Source organism: Ornithodoros turicata, chromosome 5, assembly GCF_037126465.1.
Source record: "Ornithodoros turicata isolate Travis chromosome 5, ASM3712646v1, whole genome shotgun sequence".
NCBI lineage: Eukaryota > Metazoa > Arthropoda > Arachnida > Ixodida > Argasidae > Ornithodoros > Ornithodoros turicata.
The window spans coordinates 80,215,329-80,228,075 of record NC_088205.1 but is presented as its reverse complement, the minus strand read 5'-3'; the positions used below and the strand labels follow the sequence as shown (position 1 = coordinate 80,228,075).

Here is a 12,747-nt window from a genome sequence, read left to right as displayed (position 1 = left end):
TAACCCCTTGGGGTTTTTAGCTCCGAAAATCGAAGGTCAATTTTCGGTACAAATTTTGGGCTCAAATTAAAGCGCAGTTCCTGCTGAGTACCTGTGCAAAATTGTAGGTCGATATGAGCACTTTTATTTTTCGGGCTGAAAAAAAGGTAAGCCTAACCCCTTGGGGTTTTTTAGCTCCGAAAATCGAAGGTCAATTTTCGGTACAAATTTTGGGCTCAAATTAAAGCGCAGTTCCTGCTGAGTACCTGTGCAAAATTGTAGGTCGATATGAGCACTTTTATTTTTCGGGCTGAAAAAAAGGTAAGCCTCACCCCTTGGGGTTTTTTAGCTCCGAAAATCGAAGGTCAATTTTCGGTACAAATTTTGGGCTCAAATTAAAGCGCAGTTCCTGCTGAGTACCTGTGCAAAATCTTAGGTCGATATGAGCACTTTAATTTTTCGGGCTGAAAAAAAGGTAAGCCTAACCCCTTGGGGTTTTTTAGCTCCGAAAATCGAAGGTCAATTTTCGGTACAAATTTTGGGCTCAAATTAAAGCGCAGTTCCTGCTGAGTACCTGTGCAAAATTGTAGGTCGATATGAGCAGTTTTATTTTTCGGGCTGAAAAACAGGTAAGCCTAACCCCTTGGGGTTTTTTAGCTCCGAAAATCGAAGGTCAATTTTCGGTACAAATTTTGGGCTCAAATTAAAGCGCAGTTCCTGCTGAGTACCTGTGCAAAATTGTAGGTCGATATGAGCACTTTTATTTTTCGGGCTGAAAAAAAGGTAAGCCTCACCCCTTGGGGTTTTTTAGCTCCAAAAATCGAAGGTCAATTTTCGGTACAAATTTTGGGCTCAAATTAAAGCGCAGTTCCTGCTGAGTACCTGTGCAAAATCTTAGGTCGATATGAGCACTTTAATTTTTCGGGCTGAAAAAAAGGTAAGCCTAACCCCTTGGGGTTTTTTAGCTCCGAAAATCGAAGGTCAATTTTCGATACAAATTTTGGGCTCAAATTAAAGCGCAGTTCCTGCTGAGTACCTGTGCAAAATTGTAGGTCGATATGAGCAGTTTTATTTTTCGGGCTGAAAAACAGGTAAGCCTAACCCCTTGGGGTTTTTTAGCTCCGAAAATCGAAGGTCAATTTTCGGTACAAATTTTGGGCTCAAATTAAAGCGCAGTTCCTGCTGAGTACCTGTGCAAAATTGTAGGTCGATATGAGCACTTTTATTTTTCGGGCTGAAAAAAAGGTAAGCCTAACCCCTTGGGGTTTTTTAGCTCCGAAAATCGAAGGTCAATTTTCGGTACAAATTTTGGGCTCAAATTAAAGCGCAGTTCCTGCTGAGTACCTGTGCAAAATCTCAGGTCGATATGAGCACTTTTATTTTTCGGGCTGAAAAAAAGGTAAGCCTAACCCCTTGGGGTTTTTTAGCTCCGAAAATCGAAGGTCAATTTTCGGTACAAATTTTGGGCTCAAATTAAAGCGCAGTTCCTGCTGAGTACCTGTGCAAAATCTCAGGTCGATATGAGCACTTTTATTTTTCGGGCTGAAAAAAAGGTAAGCCTAACCCCTTGGGGTTTTTTAGCTCCGAAAATCGAAGGTCAATTTTCGGTACAAATTTTGGGCTCAAATTAAAGCGCAGTTCCTGCTGAGTACCTGTGCAAAATTGTAGGTCGATATGAGCACTTTTATTTTTCGGGCTGAAAAAAAGGTAAGCCTCACCCCTTGGGGTTTTTTAGCTCCGAAAATCGAAGGTCAATTTTCGGTACAAATTTTGGGCTCAAATTAAAGCGCAGTTCCTGCTGAGTACCTGTGCAAAATCTTAGGTCGATATGAGCACTTTAATTTTTCGGGCTGAAAAAAAGGTAAGCCTAACCCCTTGGGGTTTTTTAGCTCCGAAAATCGAAGGTCAATTTTCGGTACAAATTTTGGGCTCAAATTAAAGCGCAGTTCCTGCTGAGTACCTGTGCAAAATTGTAGGTCGATATGAGCAGTTTTATTTTTCGGGCTGAAAAACAGGTAAGCCTAACCCCTTGGGGTTTTTTAGCTCCGAAAATCGAAGGTCAATTTTCGGTACAAATTTTGGGCTCAAATTAAAGCGCAGTTCCTGCTGAGTACCTGTGCAAAATTGTAGGTCGATATGAGCAGTTTTATTTTTCGGGCTGAAAAAAAGGTAAGCCTAACCCCTTGGGGTTTTTTAGCTCCGAAAATCGAAGGTCAATTTTCGGTACAAATTTTGGGCTCAAATTAAAGCGCAGTTCCTGCTGAGTACCTGTGCAAAATCTCAGGTCGATATGAGCACTTTTATTTTTCGGGCTGAAAAAAAGGTAAGCCTAACCCCTTGGGGTTTTTTAGCTCCGAAAATCGAAGGTCAATTTTCGGTACAAATTTTGGGCTCAAATTAAAGCGCAGTTCCTGCTGAGTACCTGTGCAAAATTGTAGGTCGATATGAGCACTTTTATTTTTCGGGCTGAAAAAAAGGTAAGCCCTTGGGGTTTTTTAGCTCCGAAAATCGAAGGTCAATTTTCGGTACAAATTTTGGGCTCAAATTAAAGCACAGTTCCTGCTGAGTACCTGTGCAAAATTGTAGGTCGATATGAGCACTTTAATTTTTCGGGCTGAAAAAAGGTAAGCCTTTGGGTAAGCCCTTGGGGTTTTTTAGCTCCGAAAATCGAAGGTCAATTTTCGGTACAAATTTTGGGCTCAAATTAAAGCGCAGTTCCTGCTGAGTACCTGTGCAAAATCTCAGGTCGATATGAGCACTTTAATTTTTCGGGCTGAAAAAAAGGTAAGCCTCACCCCTTGGGGTTTTTTAGCTCCGAAAATCGAAGGTCAATTTTCGGTACAAATTTTGGGCTCAAATTAAAGCGCAGTTCCTGCTGAGTACCTGTGCAAAATTGTAGGTCGATATGAGCACTTTTATTTTTCGGGCTGAAAAAAAGGTAAGCCCTTGGGGTTTTTTAGCTCCGAAAATCGAAGGTCAATTTTCGGTACAAATTTTGGGCTCAAATTAAAGCACAGTTCCTGCTGAGTACCTGTGCAAAATTGTAGGTCGATATGAGCACTTTAATTTTTCGGGCTGAAAAAAGGTAAGCCTTTGGGTAAGCCCTTGGGGTTTTTTAGCTCCGAAAATCGAAGGTCAATTTTCGGTACAAATTTTGGGCTCAAATTAAAGCGCAGTTCCTGCTGAGTACCTGTGCAAAATCTCAGGTCGATATGAGCACTTTAATTTTTCGGGCTGAAAAAAAGGTAAGCCTCACCCCTTGGGGTTTTTTAGCTCCGAAAATCGAAGGTCAATTTTCGGTACAAATTTTGGGCTCAAATTAAAGCGCAGTTCCTGCTGAGTACCTGTGCAAAATCTTAGGTCGATATGAGCACTTTTATTTTTCGGGCTGAAAAAAAGGTAAGCCTAACCCCTTGGGGTTTTTTAGCTCCGAAAATCGAAGGTCAATTTTCGGTACAAATTTTGGGCTCAAATTAAAGCGCAGTTCCTGCTGAGTACCTGTGCAAAATCTCAGGTCGATATGAGCACTTTTATTTTTCGGGCTGAAAAAAAGGTAAGCCTAACCCCTTGGGGTTTTTTAGCTCCGAAAATCGAAGGTCAATTTTCGGTACAAATTTTGGGCTCAAATTAAAGCGCAGTTCCTGCTGAGTACCTGTGCAAAATCTCAGGTCGATATGAGCACTTTTATTTTTCGGGCTGAAAAAAAGGTAAGCCTAACCCCTTGGGGTTTGTTAGCTCCGAAAATCGAAGGTCAATTTTCGGTACAAATTTTGGGCTCAAATTAAAGCGCAGTTCCTGCTGAGTACCTGTGCAAAATTGTAGGTCGATATGAGCACTTTAATTTTTCGGGCTGAAAAAAAGGTAAGCCTCACCCCTTGGGGTTTTTTAGCTCCGAAAATCGAAGGTCAATTTTCGGTACAAATTTTGGGCTCAAATTAAAGCGCAGTTCCTGCTGAGTACCTGTGCAAAATTGTAGGTCGATATGAGCACTTTTATTTTTCGGGCTGAAAAAAAGGTAAGCCTAACCCCTTGGGGTTTTTTAGCTCCGAAAATCGAAGGTCAATTTTCGGTACAAATTTTGGGCTCAAATTAAAGCGCAGTTCCTGCTGAGTACCTGTGCAAAATTGTAGGTCGATATGAGCAGTTTTATTTTTCGGGCTGAAAAACAGGTAAGCCTAACCCCTTGGGGTTTTTTAGCTCCGAAAATCGAAGGTCAATTTTCGGTACAAATTTTGGGCTCAAATTAAAGCGCAGTTCCTGCTGAGTACCTGTGCAAAATTGTAGGTCGATATGAGCACTTTTATTTTTCGGGCTGAAAAAAAGGTAAGCCTAACCCCTTGGGGTTTTTTAGCTCCGAAAATCGAAGGTCAATTTTCGGTACAAATTTTGGGCTCAAATTAAAGCGCAGTTCCTGCTGAGTACCTGTGCAAAATTGTAGGTCGATATGAGCACTTTTATTTTTCGGGCTGAAAAAAAGGTAAGCCTAACCCCTTGGGGTTTTTTAGCTCCGAAAATCGAAGGTCAATTTTCGGTACAAATTTTGGGCTCAAATTAAAGCGCAGTTCCTGCTGAGTACCTGTGCAAAATCTCAGGTCGATATGAGCACTTTAATTTTTCGGGCTGAAAAAAAGGTAAGCCTAACCCCTTGGGGTTTTTTAGCTCCGAAAATCGAAGGTCAATTTTCGGTACAAATTTTGGGCTCAAATTAAAGCGCAGTTCCTGCTGAGTATCTACGCAAAATTTTTCCGGCGAAAATGAAAAAAAAAGGCATGCCTAACTTGGGTTTTTTTAGCTCGATTTTTAGCTTGGGTTTTTTTTATGCGCATCTCTACATACCTTGCGAGGTCTCTACATACCTTGCAGCATGGTCCATGGTTCCGAAATCTCTATTTTCAACAATGCACATACGCCAATGAAACAGTGGCTAGGAAGCAAGCGAGCTGGTGAAGATGTTGCATAATGTAAAACCCCGAGACTAGGGAACACGAAAAGACAGACACAACACGAAGTCTCAAGACTTTGTGTTGTGCCTGTCGTTTCGTGTTCCCTAGTCTCGGGGTTTTACATACGCAGCTTGTTCCATGCCGCAATGAACAGCCAACTTCCCACATTTCTGCCTTGACTACCTGTACGAAATAGCAAAAAAACAGCGCAGGTCCTCACGAGCTTAGCCTAACCCCCAACTTTGCGTTTTCCGCGGCAAAAATTCTGGCGTCTCAAAATTAGGTCTGAATTGCAGACCATACATGTTGCATAATGGTGGTAAGATTGGGTGGTAATGGTGGGGTATTGGTGACCCCAGAGGTCTCGTCGCGGGCGATCCCACCAGGCCTGCTCCAATCTTACCCACTCCACTGCTATGCTACTTCCTGCCACCCTTAAAACTATCCCTCATCTTCACTCGGTATCAACCCTGAACCTTACGCAGTTCCGAGCCGGGTCCCAATCCTCAAATTGTTATTCCATAACGCGCGTTAAAGGGACCATGAAAGTATATTTGACAAGCCTACGATCATTTTCAATTTGTTCCTCTGTACTAAAGCATTCATGCTGTGAAGTTGAAGCTGAAGATGAAATGGAGTTGAAGTTCCTACTGAGCAAATATAATGCAGTTTCATTCTGCACGGTTTTTATTTTTTATTTTTTTTTCATTTGACAGTGATTTATGAAGCAGAGCTTCGAAGCAATACAGAGACGACTTCAAGGAAAGTGGAAATTGAAGTTCTGGTCTCTATTCCCGCGGTGCAGTCGTGGAATAGTCACCAGACCCACACCACAGAGGGGAGAGCGCAGTGGAGCTCTGGGAGGTTGCTGGACAACTCTGGAATTTGCAGCTGTGTAACACCAGACGTCACTGCAGGCGGATCGGTCGATGGACGTGAGGCCTCCGACCAGGAACATCGAGCGGCCTGAGGAGAGATGTGAAAACTGCTCTCGTCAAGCGTGTATAGCTATGTCAGCCGCTGCAGGGTTATGAGCTGCAGGTGCCAAAATCGTATCCCCTAGTTTTTCTTCTAGGTTTTTCCTGCGAAGTCGGCCCATGAACCCTGCTTCCCACTCCTACGTGCTCTCCATGAGGTCATGTGTGTACACCTATTATAGCCACAGTTGCTCAAGCAGAATATAAAAAAAACATGGCGGAAAAAAGGAAGGAAGGAAGGAAGGAAGGAAGTGTTCGGGGGGGAACGAAATTCTCGCAAGTTAAGCCGAGTCGAACAACGGTTTTCAACATCCTATGTAATCTACTGTGCAAGACTACACCGTTATATTCCTACACGTTACAACCACTTACGTGTTTTATAGGCCATTATTGAAAGTTTCTCACCTATAGCCGCTGCAGCGAAGTCATGACGAGGCTCGTCCAGTGTGGCAGCGTGTTCCCAGCGCTCATCTTCACCATACACGAAGACATCGGCAGAACTTTTTAAGCCCTCGCCTTCCTCAGAAACCCAGCATCCACCGAGGGCAAAGAGCTGGTCGTCCACCGCCAGGAGGGACAGGAAACAACGGGGAGAGGGCAGGTGACTCACGTGGAAGGATAACCTATACATTCAGTAGAACGTCAGAGTCACCCCCACACCTTCTTATAGGGCACGTACTCGTTGGTCCGCGGGTCGAGGCAGTCAACATCGGCGAGGACAATCAGTGTTCCCGCGGATTCCACGAGTCCTCCGACGATGTACAGCAGCCCGCGGTGCTGGGCTGAGGCGGCTGCCATTCTGGGACGGCAAAGCAAGACGGAAAGCTCTTGCCACTGCTTGTTACCGTTCGGGCAGAATTTCTCTATGGAAGACATTGCCCTACAAAGAAACGTCCGTGCATCTGTTTAGGAAAAGGGTGTACTTGTCGAACAGAAAAGGATTCCAGCGATCCGTGTACGCAAAACGCTCAGCATCCACGCCCTATGCCCCTTGAGTCCAGGGAGGCCGCGTTTGCTATGTGGCGCAGTAGTACGTTTTGAAGGTTCCTAACTGCCCGTGCACAGTAAACTGAAAGACACCCTCTTATGGGTGTAAACGGCTTGTCCTATAGCTCACACCACTTTTTACACCTTATGATCTGAAACGCCATTTTTAGAGGGTGTATTCTGTGTAAAACACCCTTTGAAAGGGTGCTTTTCCTTGAAAATGCCTTCTTTTGCCCCCTTTAAACACCCTTTTAGGAATGGTGCAAAAATGTTAAACACCCCCAAAAAAGGGAGTATATAAAGGGTGAAAAGAAGGCATTTTCAAGGAAAAACACCCATTCAAAGGGCGTTTTACACAGAATACACCCCCTAAAAAGGGTGTTCCAGACCATACGGCGTAAAAAGTGGTGTGAGTTATACGAGAAGCCATTTACACCCATAAGGGTGTCTTTCAGTTTACAGTGTGCCGCAACTCTGTCAGTGTAGCCGTAAAAGGAAATCTCAAACACACTGGTACGTGGATGGCCTCAGTTGTGTGAGCATTAAGGCCAGTTCCCACATATAGTGCTTTGCTACATATCACTAGAAAATTGCGCTATATTTTCCTCCTCGCATTACTACGAACCGCTATAAAACCGCTCTTGTCGAAGTAGAGCCCCGGTCAACTTTTCTGGCGCTATATTGAGCGGTGAGTGTGCGTTAACCAATCGTGAGCTTCTTTCAGCCGTGACGTCGCGGAAGCTGGGGTTTGTTTTGCTTCCGATCACTCGAAGCAGCAAGACGGGAATGCGACGACGACGACGTGAAAATGGCCACGAGTTTCATCTGCCAATGCATGGGTGTTTGGTTACTCTGGTATCGCGATCACAGCATCGAAAGTGTCATCCCCCTTGATGCTGCGGATACCAGACGCAGACAGGAAGCAATCACGGCAGCACCGGTGCATCACGTCGCAAAGAGATATCCCGTGACCCCAGCAGGATAGCGCTATGTGCTCGGTTGTATGTGAGAACGGCAAACGGAAACACAGCGCAAGGTTTCGAGCGCTATTTTCTAGCCCTATAGAGCGAAGCGCTATATGTTGGAACTCGCCTTTACATGACGAACCAGGGCGCACAAGCTGCACTAATCTAGCGTGCACTGTACCTCCCATTGTGGTCTTTGCCTCCGACCACATAGATGGCGTCTCCCAATATGGTGGCGCTGTGATAGACACGCGCATGCGCCATGCTCGCAAGAGGCTTCCACCCACGCAGCCCCAAGTCAAACATGAAGCACATTGCCGTGGGAACGAGCGTGCCTCGTGCAGTCTCGTAACCGTCGTAACCTCCTAGATTCGAAAGAGTCATTGAACGATCAGATTTGTTGACACCCTCGTGGCGTTCCTCGCAGTAAACACGAAGTATGAAACTGCTTTGAATCATCGCGTATGTCACACTCGAATGCGTTCGACGGCCTAGTGCGCGAGCAAGCGCAGAGATATTCATTCGGAAGCCACGTATTCGTGGTTAGCGGGCAGTACTTTCCAATGATATACAACTTGTCTTGATGCAGAACGACGCTGTGGTGGTGCCTCGACATCGGGAAGGAATCGAAGAACTCCCATGCGTCCCATTGAATGTGGTATCTGAGTATCTTGGTCCCTGAGTGAAAGGGATCGCTGGTCAATACTAGTTTAAGCCACCTGGAGGCAGGTGCCTTACCTATCGGAACCTCATTGGGTCGGTTCGGATCAAAGCCCCCAACTGCTAGTAACACTGGGGACTGTCCATCGAAGACAGATCCCTTGACGTTGGCCAGTTCTCTCTCTTCACTAATGTTCGGGGAACAGTGCAGATTGCTCAGCAAGTATTCAGCTAGAGGGTCCGTGGTGTTGAGCAGGTTAAAGCTCGGCGTCAGCGGCTGTTTGAGCGTAGAGAGGCTAGTCAGACTCACGAGGACCAAGCGACGGTTAGTGAGCTAGACCATATCAACCTGATCCGCAATGGACAAAATTCGTACCGCGGAGGCCGTCCTTACCTCCAACTGGAAGACCTTCCGAGCCGAGTCGTTGCGGTAAGTCGGGTATCGCGAACACTTTGTGGCTTTACGATCAAAGATACTCATATCCTGCACCAGGAAGTCACACCATATTTGTATTACCAGGCTGACGTGCATGTAATAAGGGCAATGTGAAAAGCTCACCCATAGTTCCACTGGTCCGTCCAACAAGAAGTGTCGAGGCTTGGTCTGAATGTCAGAAAACAGATTGGCCTGGTTGTAGTCTGCTGCAACTTTGTAGCTTGGCGTGGACCAAAGAGGAGATACATGTCAGTGTACAACGGAGCAATTTCTAGTTCCGGTTAGTAACCATGTCATCCCTGGTCCGTAGGTGCTCCCGCATTGCAAGACCAGCGTACCCTCGAAGCTAACCGCATGCCATAGCAGACAGTCGCGCTCACGTAGCCTTAGTTACAATTTGCTTGCTAAGCGCTTACAAATGATTGTGCATGTCCTCACGGAACATCGCACCACAAAGCACGGCGAAGGCTAACAATTGCACAGAACGACATCGTTATCCCGATTTGTGGAAAGCGTGAGGCGTACGCCTTTCTGGGACTGTTGACATAACTGCATAAGTGTCACATAAAGGCGTACACCTCCAGTTTTTAACCTATCAGGGGGCAGGGGGATGTCATTCGGGATGGTGGTAGGCTAAGAGCGAGTTATGTGGTGAAGTTCTGTTTTCAGAGTGCAGGGTGTTTTCAGACACCACACTGTTAGAAATGAACTTCACCGCACAGCACGCTCTTAGCCAACCATCATCTCGAATGATATCGTTATCTGCCCTGATGTGTTGAAAACGGGAAGCGTACGCCTTTTTGTGACAATTATGAACAGCATAAGTGTCACGAAAAAGGCGCACGCCTCCCGTTTTCAAGAAATCAGGGCAGATAACGATACCATTCGAGATTATGGTTGGCTAGGAGCGTGCTATGTGGTGAAGTTCATTTCTAAGAGTGCAGGGCCCCGACCTTGAACAGTGGGCCTTGACATAGTGGACCGTGAACAGTGGACCTTGACATAGCAAGCGTCACGCGCTCCAGGCTCCGTTTTGGTAGGCTCGTGCAAGAGCTCGTCGCGAATCACGGGCGAAGTGATGCATTTAACGCGTGTTATGCGGGTAACGAGAAGTTGAAGATCGTGCTCCAGGAGCAGCTTTCCCAATGTGAGGATTACCTAGGGGGAAAAAAAAAAGGAACAACTTAGAGCAAGCTTACGGATATTACCAGATGGCTTTTTGGATGTAAGCCCGCACTTCGTGGATCTCCATGATTCCAGGCAAGACAGGCGGGTGCAGGCAGCTGATGAGCTCTTCCATGGACATAGCCACAAAGCGGACGCACTGGAGGACCTGCAGCACGTGTGCTTCATAGGCCAGGTAGTTATGGTTCAACCAGTGGAGCGCAGCCAGAAAAATTACCATTTCGCTGCAAATGTCAGGTTTTCCTCAATGTCAAGGTTTGCCATGGTCCTTTGGATGAGCAACTATGCCTATATAGATGACGTACGGACATGGACATACAAAGGAAGGACAGCAGGATAGACATCAGGGCTAGGATACCTGTTGGACCAACTAGTTGTGTGTCCTGGACTGGTGTTCAATACGCTTTCTTTAAACAGCAGTCCAGCGCTGGTGTTGCGACGTTTCAGTTATAAACTGATGCAAAAGAATGTGTTCGTTACAACTGCAGATATATTTTGCTGATTATCATTACGATTAACGTCCGAAATATCGGGACATGAAGATTCCACACGACCGAATCGAACACGTCGGAACGTCGCCGACTAACGTATTGATCCTCGTGAGCGGGAGGCGAGAAGAAATCGAAGCGACCTCCAAGCCGACAATTACTAATCGGTTGCCCGGCTGCTGACAGTGGGCACGTACATCTGTATGGACATCGATCTGCTGTCACTTTCGGTTCGTGATTCAGAGGTTCATAACCGTAAGGATTCGTAATACACGAAGTCACATTGTTGTGGTCGAAGTAAACGGACTGAACTAACAGACAAAATCCGTCATATATAGTACGAATTATCAATAAGCGATGAGGGTCAAATATGGATTCTTAGTAGACGAAAGGGGTTAATACAGGCACAAGGATCATAACACGGGTTCGTAATGCTAGTCTTAATATAGAATGTTGAAAATACGAAATCGAAAAACATGAAAGTCATGAAGCGCGATTCATAATGCGGACACGACCTATTCGCTTTATGTGCCGCTAGAACCGATAGCGACATCACTCTGCACGGCAGTTAGATCCTGCGCTATTTTCCGCGATAATAGTTATAGGGAGGCAATCCAGATGGCGCGAATGCAGTGCTGAGCACGTCGCCGATGCATTTCAGCTGGGCTGGACTTAATCGTGACTACCCAGTATTAAGTTTTGAAATGGATTAGTATACCAAACTGCAAAAAGAAAAATAAGTTCCAATGCAAATCCAATAGTTATTATAAATAGTCACTGCGCAAGCACTGAAGGTTAATAGTCTCTACAAATATCGTGCAAAGACTGCTGCCACAATACTGCGGGTACTGGGTACTACAGGAGAGCTGCGGGTACTCTACTGAGGGGCGAAGGGTTGCGTCACCTCGATACGAGTGGCTCATTACATCATGCACGCGTTGCTCTGTATATCAGAGTTAAGGGGGGAGGGAAAGATTGAAGTTCGTCAAATAGAAACCCTTCAACCATAACTTTTACATCTAGCTCTGACATCAGAGGTCATTTCTACGCCATTTCCACGAACCATAGACCTCTGGAATAACTTGCCGAACAGCACAGTGACCATCACAGACAACTTACGCTTTCAACTATCACTAACAGTATATATCTAAAAGCTAAGCATTCAATACACTGTTTAGCAGTCATTATACTGGTATTCTCACATAATAATGTCCAAGCCCATTTTTGATCCACCTATAATGATCGTAGTTCTTTTATCAAAGTTGGTTAAGCATCCTCAAAGTACTAATCACCACCGTAATCATAAAATATTTGTTTTCTCTGTGTTTGATACCTTGGTTTGATACTTTTGTGTTATGACAATACTATTCATGTTGCAGTATCTTATTTGCATTATGTTTCTCTGAGTTGGGCTTCTATCCCCCCCCCCCTTGTGTAATGGCTTCGAGGCGTTAAGGGACAAATAAATGAAAGGAAATTTCTAGGCAAGTGCGTGACCTTGGCCGCTTCACTAGTGGAGCAGCCTGCGGTGACGTCATAGCCTGATAACCTTCGGTATTTGCAGTGGCAATTTACAATGAGTCTATTTTTTTTCTTTTTTTCTTGAATGCTAGTACGTGTTGGTGCAAACTATCGGTATTTTACATTCATCCGGGATATCTTGGGGCGTCACCACTCAGTCACGTCCGCAGGTCCGGAAACCCAGTATAAGATTTACTTGTCCGTCGAAGAGTACGGATTGGAGTAGAGAAGACCAACTCACCCTCTTGCTCCGACGGGGTCTCCGGACAAGACCTGACACACTTGTTCGACATCGAGATCGAGAAAGGGCTTGCACGTGATGGTCTCTTCGAGCCGATTATGCAAGAGAGTCAGAACCCTCTGACACACTGGGCCCAGACCGTATTTCCGCGCCGTCACATAGACGCAGATGGCGTGTTTAGGATCGTACGGCGATTTTGTCAAGATCTGCGTGTAAAAGAATGCAGAGAATTACCAGACTAGCGTTATATATCCTGCTCACGACCTACTAGATTATAAGGACTGTCGTAGGCACCCCTTCCCAGCGCCGCATTTTTGGAAGGTAGCGGTGGCGCTGCTCATCGTCCTAGTTATTGCTTCCTCAAC

At 45.5% G+C, this 12,747-nt stretch overlaps 1 protein-coding gene across 6 annotated transcripts in view; it reads right to left on the bottom strand.

Annotated features, from left to right (window-relative positions):
* Positions 1-5,591: 5,591 nt before the first annotated feature.
* LOC135394941 (kelch-like protein 2) overlaps positions 5,592-12,747 on the bottom strand; it is a 203,928-nt gene continuing 196,772 nt past the window's right edge. For 4 of the 6 annotated variants that reach the window (XM_064626029.1, XM_064626030.1, XM_064626034.1 and 1 more), the window contains 9 exons: positions 12,383-12,588; positions 10,156-10,356; positions 8,906-9,167; positions 8,590-8,788; positions 8,414-8,529; positions 8,033-8,217; positions 6,579-6,779; positions 6,305-6,522; positions 5,592-5,888 (listed from right to left, as the gene is read on the bottom strand). In XM_064626029.1, coding sequence (XP_064482099.1) covers positions 5,680-5,888; positions 6,305-6,522; positions 6,579-6,779; positions 8,033-8,217; positions 8,414-8,529; positions 8,590-8,788; positions 8,906-9,167; positions 10,156-10,356; positions 12,383-12,588 — 1,797 coding nt within the window. In that variant the 3' untranslated portion in view covers positions 5,592-5,679. Of the gene's footprint in view, positions 5,908-6,304; positions 6,523-6,578; positions 6,780-8,032; positions 8,218-8,413; positions 8,530-8,589; positions 8,789-8,905; positions 9,168-10,155; positions 10,357-12,382; positions 12,589-12,747 lie in introns of all 6 variants that reach the window. The other 2 variants (XM_064626031.1, XM_064626033.1) reach the window with 2 other exon arrangements.